The sequence below is a fragment of the Chinchilla lanigera genome, unplaced genomic scaffold (assembly GCF_000276665.1).
Source record: "Chinchilla lanigera isolate Chin_1 unplaced genomic scaffold, ChiLan1.0 scaffold00093, whole genome shotgun sequence".
Classification (NCBI taxonomy): domain Eukaryota; kingdom Metazoa; phylum Chordata; class Mammalia; order Rodentia; family Chinchillidae; genus Chinchilla; species Chinchilla lanigera.
Genome location: NW_004955494.1, coordinates 7,574,583 through 7,593,657, shown reverse-complemented (window position 1 = coordinate 7,593,657; position 19,075 = coordinate 7,574,583). Strand labels below are relative to the sequence as shown.

The window sequence follows — 19,075 nt, the reverse complement described above, 5'->3', positions numbered from 1 at the left end:
AATCAAAGAAAACATGTTACCTCTCCTACCTTCCTTAAAGTCCCATGGAAGCTAAGCCTTCCTTGAAACAGTCTCAATAATGAAGAAAACATTTCTATGAAATAGAGACACGCATGCAGGGTCAGGCAGTCTGCTGCTTGTCTCCATGGTTCATGCCTTGAAGAAATGGCTTAGGCCTCTTTTCCCACTCAACTTACTCTGATGGAATTCCAGTGGCTATTCACACTCTTGGCCCTGCAACGTTCCTTGTGATCACTATAATACATAAGAATATTATATAATGCCAGTGGAAGGAAAGTATTTGATTTCTGGCCTCAAAATATTATCAAAGAGTGCACTTTGTTCATTTTTCAGACTTCTGTTGTTTGGGCAACTCTAAACCTAGTTTCTCATTATTAAATTATGTCAAGAGTGAATACTTTTTCTTACATAATATGTGCAAAGATTAAATGTTAAGCAAATTAAATGTAAAGAGTTTTGTTGTTTTCATATACACATTTTGGGAAAGTAGAATGTAAAGAGTTTACTAAAACTGGTAATATGTATTTATTCCTAGTTTTATCAAGACAACACCGCCCCCTCTTGGTCTTCAGAGAAACCAATTTCCATCTTTACACTCCTTAACACATTAAAATGAACATTCGGTGAACAAATTCAATACAGATTGTGTCATTTCTCACAGCCGCTTAGTTGAGGCATTTTCCAACAAGAGAGAAGCAGTAAATGCATAGTGAACCCAGAAAAAATGTAATAACAAAATCAGGCCACATTAGCTGTCATACACACAAAAGGGGGTGCAGGAACCCAAGAGTCTCTGTGATTTGGGTAAATGTGGTGGTGAAGAGGACAAAGGGGGACCCCTGAGTTAGAACAATGCCGGATTGGCTACAAAGGGCAAGTCTGGGCTCTGCTAGCATGCGGAATTTTTCCTCTTCAGCTTCCCCACTGTGTGCCCCAAATCTTTGTACCTGTGATTGTTCTGCTAGAAATGTCCCCTCCTCTAACCCATGCACTCATCCTCACTCTTAGTTTCATAAACTCATTTATGGAACTAGACTTTAACTACAAATCTCAGCTCAAACATACAAAATACTGAAAAGCCTTCTGCAACTCTCTTAGTTGCTTGCCTTACAGAAATTTCATTTTATCTTTACTGTGGTACCTACCATTAATTTTTAAATATTTTATTTATGTGCGCTACTAATCTTTCCTACTAAATGTGTATGCTCCTTAAAGAATGGGACCTTGTCTCTCTCAGTCTTCTTAGGATGCCATAACAACCATCAACTGACATACATATATGCTAAATGGGCAGCTCGGTAGTCTTCAAAGAATTTTTAAACTACAAACTTCTTTTTGCTACAACTAAAGCTGCTAAATCAAACCCTGTAGTTTACTGAAACTATATTACATTCAGATGTTCTTGATAAATCAGCAAAACCCTCTGCTAGCCATCACCTATCAACACCCTCTTTGTGTCTGACTGCCTGTGCCAAGGTACACACCTCCTGGAAGCTTCTTCACCCTGTCCCGTCCAGGGCAGCCTCAGCGTCTACTGATTTACGTTTGCTATAGGCTGGTGTGTTTGAATGACCCCTGGTCCCCAACAGTTTGGACAAATGTAGCAAATTAGTATGGACTGGTGTCTTAAGAAGTGAACACTGACTTGTCACAGCTTTGGAGACTGGGAGTCTGAGGTCAGGAAGCCAGCATAGGTGGGTTCTGATGAGGACCCTCTCCTTCTGCAAATATCCATCTTCCTCTTCAGTGCTTGTCAGGAGAAAATAAATAGAGAGCAAGCAAGACCTTGGGTCTTCAGCACCCATCCCACTCATGAGGGCTCCACCTTCAAAACCTAGTCACCACCAAAGCCTCACCTCCGAATGCCGTCACATGGAGGTTTAGATTTTAACATATGAATGATTAATTTGCCGCTGATTTATGTTATTTCAGACAGTTTTATAATCTGGTTTTTAGTTTGCTTCCAAGACTTTATATTTCTCTACATACTTTGTTCTCTGCCAATCTTACCTTCATCTCCCAAATCTTACTGTCCAATCAGAGTTTTCTTCTCTCGCTGTGCACGGTCCCCTAACACCCTTATACTTCCTTTGGTGTTTTTGTTTTGGGGTTTTTTGTTTTGTTTTGGTTTGGTTTTTTTTGAGACAGGATCTCACTATACAGTTCAGGCTGGCCTTGAGCTCACTTTGTAGCCCAGGCTGGCCCAGAATTCACAACAATCCTCCTACCTCAGCCTCCCTGGTGCTGAGATTACAGGCGTGCACCACCATGCCTGGTTTTTTCGTGTTTTTATTCACAAGGTACAGAACAGTCATGGCATGAGCTGAGAAACATTGTTTATAAGCTAAAAATATTAAGTCCATTTATTTTCTTTTTCAATTCCTAGATAGAAGAGCGAGCAGAATTTTTGAATAAATCTGTGCAGAAAAGGTAAATACGTTGGTAAATCATTTGACAATGACCAGCTGTACATGAAAGAGTCCTCTCTCCTATTTTCATGTATGTGTTTTATTTATTTAGCAGTGGTGTCAAATCAACTCATCAAGCCGCAGTAGTCTCCAAGATTGACAGCCGCCTGGAGCAATACACTAGTGCAATTGAGGTGAGGGTTGCCTTCCAAACCACAGCCCATCGAGAGGACACAAGTTCTGGCTACATGAAAGATCACAGAGTTGCTGAGTCCAGCAGCCACAGAAATGTTAAAATATGAGTGGTGTTTTCCTTACAATCTTGTTTAATCCTTCTTGTTTATAAGTACTCATTATCAAGTGAAAGTAGTAGCATAGAGCAATAGTTTAATTATAACCAATTTCTAATTGATTGTTTTATATTTAGAGGACCATAGTTTTATGCTTCTAATCTACTTCAACTTTTTTTCCCACCAAACTGACCTGAGGGTATTAGTGCATTTGGAAGTAGTGTGTATTTGGAAGTACCAAAGCACTAAACCTGTCAGTGTCTTAATCAGTATGTGTTTCTGATTTGTTCGCCTTTGTGTAGATTTGGGCCCATGATTCCACGCGTCTTCTGCATCAGAGCACCTGCAGTGATGTGACTGGATCAATTTGACTTTACCTTTTTCCTTTGTGCTCTACAGTGCAGATGCCTATAAAATAATTCACACATAAATTATAAGAAGGAATAAGAGAGGGCGATCTACTGATTTCTCAAAGGAATAATCAAGGAGACTAATGTTACAAAAGTACGAGATGAATTTTGGATAGCTATTTTCTGTGGTGAATAGGTCACAGCACAGATAGGGTTAGCACGTTCACCCTGTGCTTCAGACTTTGCAACCTAATAGACACGTTTTCAGGCCATGACCACTTACGGTGCCATTCAGCCTGGCTGACCCTCTTGACCAAAGGCACAGGCCAAAAAGCAGGACCAGGGGAGACACTCGTGCCATTCTACGTGTGCCTTTCATTACTGCTGGGAAAGTGCCTCAAATGCACGGCTTCCTTATTTACATGCACTCTCTCCTCCCAGTGAAATATTCTCACACAGTGGCACCTCCATCTTTCACTCAGGACCTTTGCACATACTGTTGCCTCTGCACAGAACGTAGCTGTTTCCCCCTGTTCTCTTTGCTACATCCCAGTCTTCTGTCAGATCTGGGTTTACATGTTACTTCTTCAGACTAGCCTGTTTTAGCCCCCAAAGCATTATTCATGTAATGTGTGCTTTTGTGCCAGGTTCTGTAGCACTCCATTATTTTTCGTAGCACATACCTCAGTAGAAAATAAATACTTGCATAGCTAGTCACTGTTTTCCTTCCTATTAAGTTAGAAGACCACATTGCCCTCTTTTGCTCACACAACACCCAAAGCCTAGCAAAGCTCCCTGCACAGTGGGCACATAGAACATAGCTGTTGAAGAAATGAAGTCAGCCATCTCCCTAAAATAAACAGTGTCCAATAAGAAGCATGTTTCATTTCCGAAAGATCCTCAGATCTTGCTCTTGCTGCTTTATTTTGAGGGCTACAGATCCTCAAAGTGCAGTTTTACAACAGAAATTATAATTCTTGATGCTGATGTTCACACAGTGAAATTGTAAAGGATCATATTGAGGAAGATCAGCTTGCTGTAATTTTATGGGGACAAACTTCTGAGCAGAGATTCTAAAGATAATTAACGCATTTCAGGGAACAAAAACTGCAAAGCCTGCCAAACCAGCAGCCTCGAATCTCCCTGTTCCTGCTGAAGGCGTGCGCAATATCAAGAGCATGTGGGAGAAGGGGAACGTGTTTTCAGCCCCCGCTGCCTCGGGCACACCAAATAAGGTGAGTGTGCAACTTTCTGTCTTTTAAATTAGAGGAGTAGATTTTTTTTCTATTTTTCTTTCACAATCATCCTCGTTCATAACAAAAGCAGTAAAGTAGGTGCAGTTTGTACTTTGTTTTGCAGTGACCATAAAAGCAAGCTCCGAGAGAATGTGTTCATGAGGCTGCCTCTGTACTCAGGCCACGGAGCTCTGAATAAAGTCACTGAGATTATTGTCAACCTTTGCAGGAAGAGGAGAGTTGCATGGGGCATAAAGCCAGATATTCTTTTAATACCAAGTTTTAAATGTTGTGATGATGTGAAATAATACTTAACTACTCAGAACACTTGGCATTTTAAAGTTGCTTTGTTTTGCTTTTTAAGGGCAAATATTTTTATTGGCATATGTTTGCTATGCATAATGCATATAGGAATATATTCATTGTGGGGCGTAGTACAGTTCCTACTGCATCTTGATCCTTGAGGTTGCTGTATAGATCCCGTCCCAGGTGAAGTTCACTGCTTTCTGTAATACCTCAGATGATTGGCTCTTTCAGGAAACTGCTGGCCTGAAGGTGGGCGTTTCCAGCCGGATCAATGAGTGGCTAACCAAGACCCCAGATGGGAACAAGTCCCCTGCTCCCAAACCTTCCGTAAGTAGCTTCCGGTTTTTCTGAGTTTTTTGATCGCTCAGCTACCAGCAGCCAAAGAAAACAAGCGGTCAGTCTGCTTACCTAGGAGAAATAGGGTTCTTGCCATCCGCCAGGCAGCACTACTGCATGCAGAGGAGTGTGCAAATTCAGCCCGGTCCTGATCAGTCGCTCCACGGTTACCCAGACAGTAAATGGAATCCGATCATTGCCTTTCTATCCTAACAGGAGCACTTAGCTTAGTTAAGGTGGATCAGATTCAGACTCTTGATTGGTCTGTTTCTTTGGCTTCTATTTTGTAAATTACAGATAGGAATTTGAAAATGCAATGTCAATTACTTTGGGTATTTTGCTATCAGAAGCACCCTTAAACTTAGCCCCCCAATGTGAATGAGTATGCAAGCTATTTTGAACAATATTTTCTAATTTACTTAATTTTTGTAACTTGGCACAAAAATGCAATTCTGAAGTATTTGTTGAAACAATTGCTAAGATTTTGTTATCAACATTTGCAAAAGAAAGCCACAAAAATATTGGGTAGCTAGAAAAATTGAAACCAATTTTTCTAATAACCAGGAAAACTAGAAACTTGAAAAACTGGTTATGGATGTTGATTTTCAAAATCTAAAATTTTCTTCTTTATTAGATGTAGCTGTCTTACAGCAAAAATATTCTTTTAATGTTTTCATTGAATATATATAATTGCCTTGCATTTATCAATATAATTTTTTAAAACTTCATTGTTTCCCACTGTATAATGCTAAGTTCTGTCTGTTAAGTTGGCTTTATAGCTTTGTTGATGCCCAAGGGGGCTGTGAGTGGACTTGATAGGTCCTACAGTCTATAAGAAAAAATTTTCTAAATGCTGGGCCCTGAAACCACAATGGCATCCACCAGTTCCGAATTACCAAATTCTATCACTGGCCAACCTAAACAAAAAAAAGAAAAAATGTAAATGTTTGTATGACCTCAAATGCTGCCCTTTGAGCCATTTAATTGCTATTCACCCCAAGATTCAATTTTCTTTTCTGTCCCAGTAGATACAGGAAAAAGAGTCCTATACAAAGAGACAGTCAAGGTCAGAGATCATTTCTACATTCTGCCTTCTATTGCCTCAGGGTTCCTCAGCACTCGCATTACAGGAAAAGTAGAAATTATTTAAAGAAATAAATAAATAAACCATGGTAGTTTGTAAAATCATGCTTCCAGACCAGTGATCACTAAACTTGTTGAATGATGGATCGTGTTGAAAAGCTAATGAAACACAAGATCTCTCTCCCCGACAAAGTACATATAACACAAGTTCAGGAAATCATAGAACCAGCATGGTAGCACATGCCTATAATCCTGACCTCACAGGAGGCTGAGGAAAAAGGATTTTGAGGTAAGCAAGGGCAATTTAGGGAGACCTTTTCTCAAAAATAAAAATGTCTGTGGACCCCCTGAAGTGCTCACAAGACAGAAAGGGTAAGGAATGAAGGATAAGTATTTTCCCCCTTGAATATGGCATATTGCTAGAAGAAATGATAATTTTTGTGGTTGGTTTCATTTGTGTACAGGCTGTACTCATAAATTTAGTCCAGGGCTTACTCCTTACTCTTCTTAACATTTAAACTGATACACTTACTATCATCTGTATGTCATCTTAATGGAAATATTTAAAAGATGAAATTCAGTTACTATTACAACAGATATAATGTGTCAAGGTTCCCCCACCAAAAATAATAATAATATTTTCTGGAGTTATTAATGGCCTCCTAAAAATTGATAAGGCAAAAAGATATTATAGGTAATTTATAAAATCATGACCTGCCTTAACTACTATTTAACATATGATTTGGTAGACCACCTCCCAGAAGAAGGAGAGGAAAAAGAAAGAATATGGCAATTCATATAGATTTTAGGGATCTCTTTTTTCCCATCAGATTTTGTGGAGTCAGTGTGGCTTTCTGAGTATGGAACAGATCAGAAGAAAGCAGTATGTCATTGAGTCATAGATAAAATGCTAGTTTAAATATACTTAGTAAGCCACTTCAAAGTTCTATGCACATTCTAGTAGTGGTAGTGACCTGTATTTTAAACCTAGCAACATGCAAGTCTGTTTGGGAAAAAATGTGAATTGGAGCCCAGCAAGGCAGAGGGGTGATTTATACCAAGGGTCCAACAGAAAAGAAATGAAGTTTCAGCAGTGTAGAAGTGGCTGAAAGGCTCCTGAAGATGCATAAAGATCAGCAGGCTAGGATTCTATAGATGGGAGGTTAGAAAGCCAAATAAGGGTCTGAGCTCTCACCCACAGGGTCTCACACTGCTGTCCTGCACTAAGATCTGTGTAGCTTGGCCCATGTGATTGTGTTTTATTTTCCTTCTCAAAATTACAATTTAAAGTCATTTTTTAGTATGGAGGGATGCACTCCTCGATTCCTTGATTTGCTTTTTCTGGTTTTCTCACCCCAAACCTCTTCAGGCATGTGTGTCAGTGCTTCATGGCAGGCATCCGAGTTTCACACCCTGGCCAGAATGAGAGTCCAGAATGCCAGAGATTTACCTGAAACATCAACAATTGGGAGGGTCCCCAAGGTGCCTTCTGACTTGGGATCAGATACAACTTATCCTCAACATGCTGCTTGTGTTCCTGACACGGGTGGGCGAAAGCTTAGGTTTGTGTTTGCAGAGGTGTGGCAGAGGGCCATTCAAACAAGATCAGAGAGTTTGTTCAACAATCACTCCTCACTCATTAGAATCCTAAGAAAGGAGAAAAAGCTAATTCATGGGATTTAAAGAGTTGAGTTCATTTTTAAACGTGTAAGGATCAAACATCTTCCGATGCTTAATGATGCAATTCAAAGGAGTAAGCGACCTTGCCTGTGAGTTGCCCATGTCTCTGTCCAAGGATCTCGGTGGGAAACTCCAAAATGATACAGAAAAATAAAAACTCCCAACCTGAACGATATCTGGGATGAGTTTGTGTTCTCTGAAATCAAAGAATGAATTTTAGGAACATTGGAGGTTAAGAGCAGAATATATTTATTGAGGGAAAGAAAGCTTCTGTCCAAGAGAGGGACAGAAGGGGGACCTGAGTGGGTTGCCCCAAAGGGTTGAGTTCTAAAACTCAATGAAGAGAAAAACCATCTTCTTCTAGCAGTCAAGTAATCATTTTCACAGATGCTAAGAATCAAGTGCTCACAGTAGTTTGTCAAACCAATATTATTTGGGCTATTTAAAAGTTAACATTGATCTGCCCTGGGATTTCCTACTGAAACATTTAAGCTGTTTGTGGGGAGGATATATAGGATTTCAGTATAACTTTGTAACTGGAACTTAATTCTGAGTATGTCTGTTTTAGCTGGTTTGCCTATTTTTGTGTCTAAACTACATGTTATATAGAAATTAAAAGCTAATTTGTCTTTCTTTTTGTTTAAAAAAAAGCAATATCTTTCTCAGCTGGCTTCTCTTCTTCACTCTTTGGTCTCTGGCTGATTGGAAACCTGCTTCTCCTGCCTTCATTTCCCCCTCTTCCTCAGGAGTGGGTCTTTCTCTAAAATGTAGTCTAGTAAGGTAATTCTATTTATATTTCTCTTCTGATTTAACGATGTCACTATTTTCTTAAAGCTGCCTCTTTATGCTCTTTAAATGATCTCGAAAGATTCATCCGTAGAATTTAAGAGCCATCCAATCCATTTTCTTAGGTAGAACATTCATGTAGAAGAAAAATATCGGTCTCATACAAGTCAAATAAATAAAGTGATTATATCCACTTTCTAGAGCTCTATCAGCCTGTTCCTAATTATAGTTTCCGTAGTTGTAAAACAGTCTTCTAGACAATTTGGCAACTTTCACCTAAATTGGCATATGTAGTGGAATTTTTTTTTTTTTAAAAGTCTGACTTGTTGCCCAGTGTTTCCAAGCTAAATAGGTATAACTCTCTAATAGAATACCAGGCATTTGTGCCACAGAGGAAATCCAAAATCTCAGTAAGATTAAGGCAAATCTGAAATGCTTCAACATTCAGTGCTGAAAATACTTAGCAGTGCCTTTCCAGTGTGGAAGTGTCACTGCTGAGTATTAGAAATACGTCCACTTAGACTGGTGTCTGTGGATAAAATGTGATTGCTGGTAGCTTTACTTTTCTAAATGAGAAAGGAGTTTGCCAAAACACACAGTACTATTTCAGTAAAACACATTTATTTTCTACACACTACCTCTTGCCAAGTACTAATATAAGCAAATGCTGGAGGGAAAGTAAATGGAAACAGAAATTTGGATCCTCCCCCAAAAGGAATTAGTTATGAGCTAGTAAATAAAGTCTGAAAACTACGGACCATATTTTAGCGTTTCCTTCCCGACATTCTCACATGTTCTGACATACGTCATCAACCCTGGGCTCCTCTTAGCAGTACAATCTGTGATCACTGTTTGTTTCTGTGGAGTAGTTTCCGCTGATCCACTGCTGAATTACCCACTTACCCACAGGAAACGCAAAATGATTGTAGTATGAGGAAAATACAGTTAGAGAAACCTCTTTGCTTGGGCTGCATAGACACTAAGCCAGCGATCCCAGAGCAGAGCAATTTTTGTGGGAGGTGAAGAAAGCATGACAGGGAGTGAGAAAGGGAGACAAAGGCAACCAATACAGAATACGAGGCCAGGGATGTAGCTCAGAGGCACAGCACCTGCCTGGTAAGCATGAGTTCGTGAGCTCAGTTCCCAGTACCAGAAAAAAAATAAAAGAAAGAAACAGAATGCGTCATTCCGCACATTCCCAGATCACCACGTGGGCTGTTAAGATTTAATCCCACTGAGAAGCTACTGGATAGCACGTGCCCCCCAGGCGAGCCTCCTTGAGACCTGAGCGAGTCTGGGAAGCCGCGTGCACCAGTGCTCCCCAGTTACTGGCTGGGCTGCTCCTGGGGTGTGGACTCTGCCCCTCCAGCCGCCTCCTGGGCAGGCAACGTGGTCATTTGGAGCCAGAGAAAGTCTCAGGCAGGAAACACAGGGTGGGCCCTTGGCTAGGAGAGACTGAAAGGAAGTTGAGCTACAAGGGGTGAAATGTTTTTAAACCTCCAGGGAATCATTCACCTCCAAGAATGTAGAAAGTAGCTGAGTGCGGTGGCCCACACCTGTAACCCCAGCACTCTAGGAAGCTGAGGCAGGAGGATTCCAAGTTTGAGCTCATTTCTGGGCAATGTGGCAAGACTGTCTTAAAATAAAAAATAAGAAAAGAGCTAAGGATTTAGTTCAGTGTGAAGGCTTAACCCCCAGGACGACCAAAAAAAAAAAGCAGAAAACTGAAAATAAGCTACATTACTTTAAATATTTATACTCTAATTTTACCATTCAGTAAACAACAAATCCTTGGTGAAGGACAAGGACCCCAGTGCTGTATGTAGTTCCAGCACATTCTCCTATCCCAGTATGGGTCAAGTATGTAAAGTCAAATAGCAGCCAATGGTGGTTTTGGTTCCACCCACACAGATACTGGTGGTAAAGTGTATCAAACAACAAACTGCTCCAAACAGATGAAGTCAATGTGTTGATGTATTTAAATCTGGAAAATGTCTCCTGTCCATTCTGTCTGCTTTCTCTTCATTAGGACTTGAGGCCAGGAGATGTATCTGGCAAGCGGAACCTCTGGGAAAAGCAGTCTGTGGATAAGGTCACTTCCCCCGCTAAGGTAATCTACTGGGAGAACTAGTATTTCAGAGAGCTATTTCCTAATGAATCCTGCAGTATAATGCCCTGGGGTCAGATGGGAAATCTGTTCCTCATGACCACCCATTTCTAAAAGACCCATGCGCAGTCCAGTGAGGGGAAGCGCCTTTGGCACTGTAGAATGTCAGTCACACAGCATCAAGAGCCTGAGCTCATGAAAATGGTGCCCAGGAACATTCTAATACACCATAGTGGTCAGGAGGTTGGCAGAGCTACATGGGATAAACACAGAATTCATTTCTTTGCAAGGTCTGGGCTTGGCACCACGGTCTTTCGGAGAAAGCAGTTCACTTAGAGAAAAATACCTGTCTCCCTGCATGGTTCCCAAGCTGCTTCTGGAACCATTCTAGGAGACTTTGCCAGCAGCCTCAGACTCTAAGTTCCTATGACAAAAAACTAGGATTCCTAAGTAAAGCAGAATTCGCTACTTATGAGAGCTAATGGCTAGGAGTGCTTTGATTCCTTTTACTCTGGACAGAAGATGTACTCATTCTTCAGAAAGGGAGCTTTGGACAATATCTGAAGGCTGCTCGGGCTATAAGTGGGACCTCTTGTACAAGGAGCTAATTCAACTCCTAATTGTAGCCCTTCCCCATTTCAAGAAACAGACCCAGGCTTCTCCTTTAATAAAGAAAAAATTAAAAAGAGAAATCAGAGGCGAGCAATAAGTAAGATTAGAACAGTCTTATCCACTTGTGGGTTTGTGCAGAACTCCAGCAACAGAAGCCTTCTTAAGCAAACTGAGGACTAAAAAAATCACATCAAAGACATCGGAAGAATCATTAGTACTTGCTGAAATGAGACAAATACTTCCTTTTTCCTACTTCCATGTGCTCTTAAAGCTGGTGCCTAAGTCTGTTACTTCGTTTTCTCTATTAGGTATATATGGCCCTTTCATTCCATAGAATCCACTGGCCCAGACTCTCTATTTAAAGTGACTTTTAAGTAAGCCCAGTTTTCCAGATGAGTTCTAAATATCGTACAATTATGTAGTGATAATGATGACCACTACAAACTACTAACTCTAAAGGAGTATTCACTGCTCTGAGCACTGCTAGTGCCTCATTCAGTCTCCAGCCAGTACATGAGGTGTAGTAGCATTATTCCCATTTTATAGCTGAGGAAAATGAGGCACTGAGGGATTATAACTTTCCTAAAGGTACATAGCAAATAAGTCGTAAAACTTGGATTGATACTCAAGCAGTCTGATCTGAGCCCAGGTTCTTAACCATTATACATAACGCTTTCTTTTGAGGTTGCATTTTCAGCAAAAAAAAAAAACTCAGGCTTTGTTTAAAAAACAAAAATTTCACTAATCCACTGTCACCAGTAGAATATAATGCAAGGAATAAAAAAAAAAAAAGTACTTTTTTTTTTTTAATTCCTTGCATTATATTCTACTGGTGGCAGGAGAGAAGATAAATTTTTGTTTTTTAAACAAAGAATGAGTTTATTGGCCCAAACTTTGATGACCTCTCTGACACAGATATCTGATCTTTCAGGAGTGGCGATCCAAATGTGGGTACAGCCTCCCTTCTGAGCCAGGGATGCCAGCTGTCCAGAGTCCATTTTCGTAGGTGGAGACCCTCAGGACACATTCCTTTCAGCCAGAGCTCTGGAAAATGAAGCCAGATGATCTGGAATGGCAGGACTTTGAGAACAGCACTCAGACAATTCAGCACAAATGCCCCTCCCTGGAAGTGTGCCATAGGGTGGCACACAGCAGGACGGGACAGTTTTCACGCATAGCACACCCTTCTCCCTGCCCCATGCCTCTGAACTCCTACAGCAGTAATAATAGTCACAGAACCCCCTGACAAGGGCTGGCGACACGTGCAGCAGATTAGATAGCCCTGCTCTAAAAGGCCAGACTCGGTGTTTGTCACACGGTTGTTCCTTTGAAATTAAAATGCACAGCACATTGCAGAAGTGAATTTTCAATGCTTCAATATCTGTTCATACCCCAGAGAGGATCTTTAGCAGCTGGATGAGAGGGAAGGGGGATGGAATAAGAATAGGACCGTGGGTCAGGGAAGTCGCAGGGCCAGAGGTGTAGGAACAGGAGTGAAAAAATACACGTTGCTAAGAGGGGAAATGGGAGAAACCCAACCATAAATATATCCTACTCCACCACTGTATGTGCACATGGCCTTGACTAAGCTGGCCAGTCATGTGTGCCTATTCCACACTGCACTAGAAGCTTCCAGCCCTTACAGTAGGGCTTTAAAAAAAAGTCTCCTTGACTCTGAATTCCATGACCAAAGCCCAAGATCAAGATATGTAAAAGAGGGGCTGGGGATTTAGCTCAGCGGCAAAGTGCCTGCCTGGCAAGCGCAAGGTCGTGAGTTCGGTTCCCGGTACCAGAGAAAAAACCGAAAAAACCAAAAAGATATGTAAAAGAAATATAAAGGAGAAAGAAAGGAAGAAAGAAGGGTGGGAGGAGTCCACAGAGGAAAGAATAGAGCAAAAGATCAAATTTGAATAGAACGCCAACCGTAATCCCTCCTTTCGTAAATATTAATTCCTATCATGCTATAATTCTTTTTTTCTGACAAAAACCATCAGGCTGGAACACTGCAGGCTGCCAATTTAAAGTTCTCTTCTCTTAGCAGGTTTGAAGCCATTCCAGAAAAACCCAAGTTCAAGCCGCTGGACCAGCTCAGTTGTAGAGGGCTAATTGCTCTGTTTTATATTTATGTTGATTTACTAAATTGGGTTCATTTTCTTTTGTTGTTTTTCAATATCCCAGTAAACCCATGTACAGGATCACTATATTTAATAGTCACCTCTAGAGATGTTCATGGTCAACTTGCACAGGAGCCTGTTTCCAAAGAAACCCATGCTGTGAAATAGACTTTCCTACTGCTCGTCAGCCCTTGTCTGAACAGTGACACCAACCACAGGGGACGTCAACAACGGGACATTCAAGATTAAGATTGCCTGAGGAATGTGTGCAGTATCTAGAAAAATGAACCATAGTTTTTTTTTTTAAATAAATTCATACAGAAGTGACATTGTTTCTGCACTTTAGAATAAAGCATGGAAGAAATTATCTAAAGTAGGCAATTGTAATTGTTTCTGCAATAACCCATATCAGATTTGATATACAGCAATAATGATTGTCTTTTTTAAAAAAGAAGATATACTAAGGTATTGCTTTTTTCATGCTGATGCATATCTAAATTGGATTATTATTTTAGCTGACAGTGGTACTGATTTTTTTTAGGTTGGTTGCTTTGTGGATTTCTTTGATAGTGATAGTAGCCTGAACCACATCTTAGATTACCAAGTTATGTATGTATGTGCATACACATATACAAACACATTAATGGTAGAATGCTTTTTCATGTGCTAGACTATTATATTTAGTAGTATGTCCTTGTAACTAGCCAATATCACAGCTTTTTAAAAATTAAAAGTCACATTATATTAATATTTCATATTTGCCAGTAGAAACATGGCAGATAGGTATCAATATGTTTTCAGTGCCCAATGACCTGTAATAAAAGGTATTGCAACAAAGAAGGATTAGAAATGTCAAAAATGAGTTGAAACTTTCTATAACATAGTATTTAGTTTATAACTAAAGGCAATCTTGAAGTCCAGTATGAATTATATTAAATCTACCATCTGAATCAAGCTCAAAGCCTGCTTATTTGTAACAATAAAGTTCATAGTAAGTTGGCCTATGTGATAACTGAGGTCTCTTCCTTCGCTAAAATGTAAAGACAAGAATTTCAGTGATGATATTACACAGACTAGAATTCCACATACAAGTCTAAGAAAAGACTGACTCTGGTTCATGTGTAGAAGCAAACAAGTAAATAAAATCCAGTGTTGAGGAGGCATGACAGTATTTCCATCTTTATATACTCTGAAACATTTTTTTAAAATTAAACTTTTCTACCTTTCTTAGTCATTGGTACTTTTTATAATGTGTTGGAATTTTTTTTAAATGTGTTAATTCTACTAGTTTTGCTTTTTCCCCAAGAGTTATTATTGACTTACTACTTTTGCACACACACCATCCAGACATCAGATCATATTTTAACCTGCAAGTCTTTATTATTCACAATTGGTGAAAGAGGGCTCCAGTGTGTTGGCAAAGTGTCCTAGGGTAGACAATACACAGTGTCACATATGAACTCAACCTCGTTTATCAAAAATTGCCTTTGTCTCAATTCCTGCCACACTGAAAGAGCCTCTCAAATAACTCATTTCTGATCCACATATTTTCCCCAAAAAGCTAACCAGGGAAAAGCTGGCTTGAGGAGCAGCCATTGTCTTCCAAAGTCTGTTTCCTCTTGATCAGAAAAGGATAGTGTGATCCCCTATCTTTTAGCAAACCTGGGCCAAAGAAAGATAAACCACCAAGATTGCACACACATTCCCAGCCACCCATGACAGAGTAGACATCAGTCTATGGTAAGATAAACTAGGATTTACATGTAGATGACTCCTATCATTGCAGTGAGGTGGATCAATTGCATTGTTGATGATGAGAGAACATTGCTTTGTTGAGCTTTTGAACCAGAACATCTCCTCATCAGTATCACATATTCCTCTAGAAAGTCTGAAGTTGAGAAGAGAATGTATTGATCCTGACTTTTATTCCAGTATTTGTATGGAATAAGTTTAGGATAGGCTTCTGTTCAGTTTGGATTTAATCTTTTAAAAAGCAAGTTCCACTCATTACAATGCTCTGTTATCTTTAAGAGATCAAACTGTAAGTCGACTAGCATGTTCTGTGAATCTGCCATTCCTAAAAATGTTATAAACACTTGATAATTTTCACTGATCGCTGCAATAAATATATTGTGAAAATGCTCCACAATAAATGGAATTCCTCCAAATGTTGTTGCTTGTATTTTATGTACTATACAGATGATATTCAAAACCTGTAGTTCATGTTGAGTGTTGATTTCACTCTTTAAAGAAGAGAAGCATTTTTATATGTTTAACTGCTTCTTATTACAGGTAAACTTGTAACAAAATATTCATAATTTCTGTAATGTGGACAACAGACCAGACATATATGGAAAATGTAGAAGAGAAATTTTAAAGTCTTCTTAAACCAGGCATGGTGCTAAACAACAACAGACCAGACGTGTATGGAAAATGTAGAAGAGAAATTTTTATAAATCTTCTTAAACCAGACGTGGTGGTGAACTACCAGCACTCTGGTAGGCTGAGGCAGGAGGATCAAAAGTTCAAGGCCATTCTGGGCAATTTTAGCAATTTAGTGAGATGCTTTCTCAAAGTAAAAAAATTTTTAAAAACCAATGAAAAGGGTTCATTCCTCAGAACTCAAAAAAATTTTTTCTTTAAACATAAAACTATCAAGTGTTCCTTTATCTTCCTGCTCAGTCCTTTATAGTCACATATCACCCCCTCACTCCTGAGATGGACAATGCTGGTTTCTGAAAGATTGTGTCTGTTATAGTAGACATAGCCAGTAACTATCTACCACTCATGTATGCAATACTTATTACTTTCAAGGATCTGGTGATACCAGAGTTATATACAAAAATACATTTTCATAGTAATATTGCATATTTATACAGCACTAATTAGTCTGAAATCTAAGGTTCTCATAAAAGCTTAAAATGTTTTCCAGAGCTCCTCACAAATCCCCCAAATCCTGCCCATGAAATTGATAGAATTTATTAAGTCATTGTAAGAACACAGTATTTTTTTTTTATTTTAAAGATTAAAAAACCTAACAGAACAATAACAGTGAAGACAAAATCAAAACAACACCAAAACAACAAAAACAATACATAACCTCAAAACAAAATGATAGGAATTAACAATGGTTGCTACAACAACACAGTATTTTTACAGCTATGTCTTAACAAGAAGAGTAATAAACCTGGACAACAAGATAGTTGCCATCACAATTAATTTACAAGGTTAAGTAATGAATGAAATCTATATTACTAGTACCAAATTGATAAAATAGAGCAAACGAAAATAAATTTTATGATGAACATTTTCAGGATATGAGCCTGAGAACATAACACTATGGTCTCTTGTGTGATGTGGGAACCGGTTTTTACTGTAGATGTTTTCCTACCCTTGCATGTGTGCTGCAAGTAGAAGAATGGATAAGAAAAAAGATCTTGCCTAAATGCCTGTTCCTCCATAGGAATGAACACAATCTAACAAGGTCTTGATCTGAATTCAGTCTCTGTTCAGGTCAAGTTTACTCATCATATCCCAACAAACTATCTTTACTGATGTTTTTCTTTGTTCTATTACTAAAAAAGAAATATGAAACAAACCTCCCATTACAATTATAGATTTGTCTGTTACTCCTTGTAATTTTGTTAATTTTGCTTTCTATATTTTAAGGGGATATTTTAAGACTATTAAAACCTAGAGTCACTATATTTTCCTAATGGATAGAATATTGTCATTATGAAATGACTGTATTTGTAGCAAAGATTTTCACCTTAAAGCTTATTTTTTGTATTCTTGATAATTCTACAGTAGCCTTCTTTCAGCTAATACTGGTATTATATAAGTTTATCTATCCTTTTACTTTTCAATTTTTATATATCTTTTGGTTTTAGATGTGTCTTTAAAAATCCTGTTTTAAAGATAGGCAAGGTAGTGTATCCCCATAATCCCAGCACCCTGGGAGCCTAAAGCAGGAGGATTGAAATTTTACCCCAGCCTTGGCAACTTGGCAGTTTAGTGCAGTCCTGCTTCAAAATAAAAAAATTTAAAAGAGCTGGGAATGTAGCTTAATGCAAAAGCCCTGAGTTCAATCCCCGGTACTTCCAAACAAATACGTACATATGTATATACATACATACTACAACTTGAGTTTGGGTTTTAACCTACTCTGATCATCTTTGTGCTTTACCTGGAGTATTTAGTCCATTCACAGTTAATGCAATTATTGATCCTTTTGCATTTAAATAGCATCCTACCCATGTGCCACCTGTATTGTTACTTTTGTTCCCTTATTTATACTAGGGATCCTTCTGCTTCAAAACCTCTCCTGACCTGAAAGAAGCAATTAAGAGATTGACATATGCTTTTGCAATGTAATGGGGCTAGAGGGAAAAAGTGTCAGAATCTTCTAAATGCCAAGGATGAGGACTTGGTAAAGTACTTTTGACTTATGATTGGGTTTCCAAAGAGATGCCTTCTAAAAGTAAGGATGAGTTTGAAAGACAAACTTGAAGGGTGAGTGCTCTCTCTCTCTCTCTCTCTCTCTCTCTCCTGGTCTTAAAATATCACCTGACTTCACTCCAAGGAATAACTATATTGCTCTAGGAAGGTGATGAATGATAAGGATGAAAAATTACAAAATATTGAATAACAACTTCATTTAAGAAATAAATTATCACAAGGCCCCAGGGCATGTTGTCAAAGAATTACATAGTAAATAATTGTCAGCAGTTAGAAGGAAGAGACAACACCTCATTCTGGAATCATCAATTTAAACATTCCTTTATGGTTTTCTGCACCCCAAGAAGTGTACACAAAACACATTTGCAGGGTAAGTGATAAGATGATGATTTTTCATGAGCATTTCAATTTATTAACACTCTTTTAAATTACTGCTGATAAATTTTGTAGTGAAGTTTCCAGGGTTCTGAAAAGTTGATATGTTCTATGGCATTTTGTGTTTCCAGGTTTTTAGTGCACACGTCAACTCATCCCTAAGAGTCTTAGCCTCTTGCCTCTCACTAACTTGGGCTCAGTGGCAGAAGTTTGCCATGGCATGTCTTTCAGGGATCATGGCTATCCTGAAATACGATTTCAAAAAAATGTTCCAATAAAATATATTTTTGAAGGCTCCGTTAGTCATTTCTACCTAGATAAGAGGGCTTCATTTAATAACATTTTATCAAATATGCTAAAATTATGCAAAAAAAAAAGACTATAATCATACAGAAGGCAGGATCAGTTTTTTTAACTAGTTTTCAACCTTATCCAGCAGTGTTCTGTACAAAGAGGCTTTTAGAATAAATGCCACATTAACAGCACAGGTGCTTGGAGGCTTTTTTCAAGTGGTACAGACTGGTTGTCCTGAGTTCACTAGGGCTTCTCAATCCTTGATCAAGAACAGAATCAACACTGGGCCTCATTAGTTATGCAAAGATGCAGGTTCCACGCCTAAGAGAGTCAGACTCAGTAGGTGTAGGGTTGAGTTTATAAAGCTGCTTTGCTCCTCAAAAGGAAAATGCAGATACTCATACGTACATAGGCCTAAGAAGGCTTGAGAGTTTGCCTTTCCAGCAAGCCCCAGAGCATGCAGTTATAGCAGCTGCTTTGGAGACACTTTGAGAAACAAGGTCTGTCTCAGTCTCTCTCTCTCTCTCTCTCTCTCTCTCTCTTATCTCTATCTCTCGCTCTATCTCACTCAGTGCCCTCACTCACTCAGTGTGGGCTTCAAAAGTTCTCACTGAAAACAA

The 19,075-nt window shown here is 39.0% G+C and overlaps 1 protein-coding gene across 6 annotated transcripts in view; it reads left to right on the top strand.

Annotated features, from left to right (window-relative positions):
* Cald1 (caldesmon 1) overlaps window positions 1-15,496 on the top strand; it is a 97,397-nt gene extending 81,901 nt beyond the window's left edge. For 2 of the 6 annotated variants that reach the window (XM_013504983.1, XM_005405503.2), the window contains 6 exons: window positions 2,408-2,451; window positions 2,545-2,623; window positions 4,167-4,304; window positions 4,842-4,937; window positions 10,525-10,605; window positions 13,253-15,496. In XM_013504983.1, the coding sequence (XP_013360437.1) occupies window positions 2,408-2,451; window positions 2,545-2,623; window positions 4,167-4,304; window positions 4,842-4,937; window positions 10,525-10,605; window positions 13,253-13,261 (447 nt within the window). In that variant the 3' untranslated portion in view covers window positions 13,262-15,496. Of the gene's footprint in view, window positions 1-2,407; window positions 2,452-2,541; window positions 2,624-4,166; window positions 4,305-4,841; window positions 4,938-10,524; window positions 10,606-13,252 lie in introns of all 6 variants that reach the window. The other 4 variants (XM_013504981.1, XM_013504985.1, XM_013504984.1 and 1 more) reach the window with 3 other exon arrangements.
* Window positions 15,497-19,075: the final 3,579 nt, after the last annotated feature.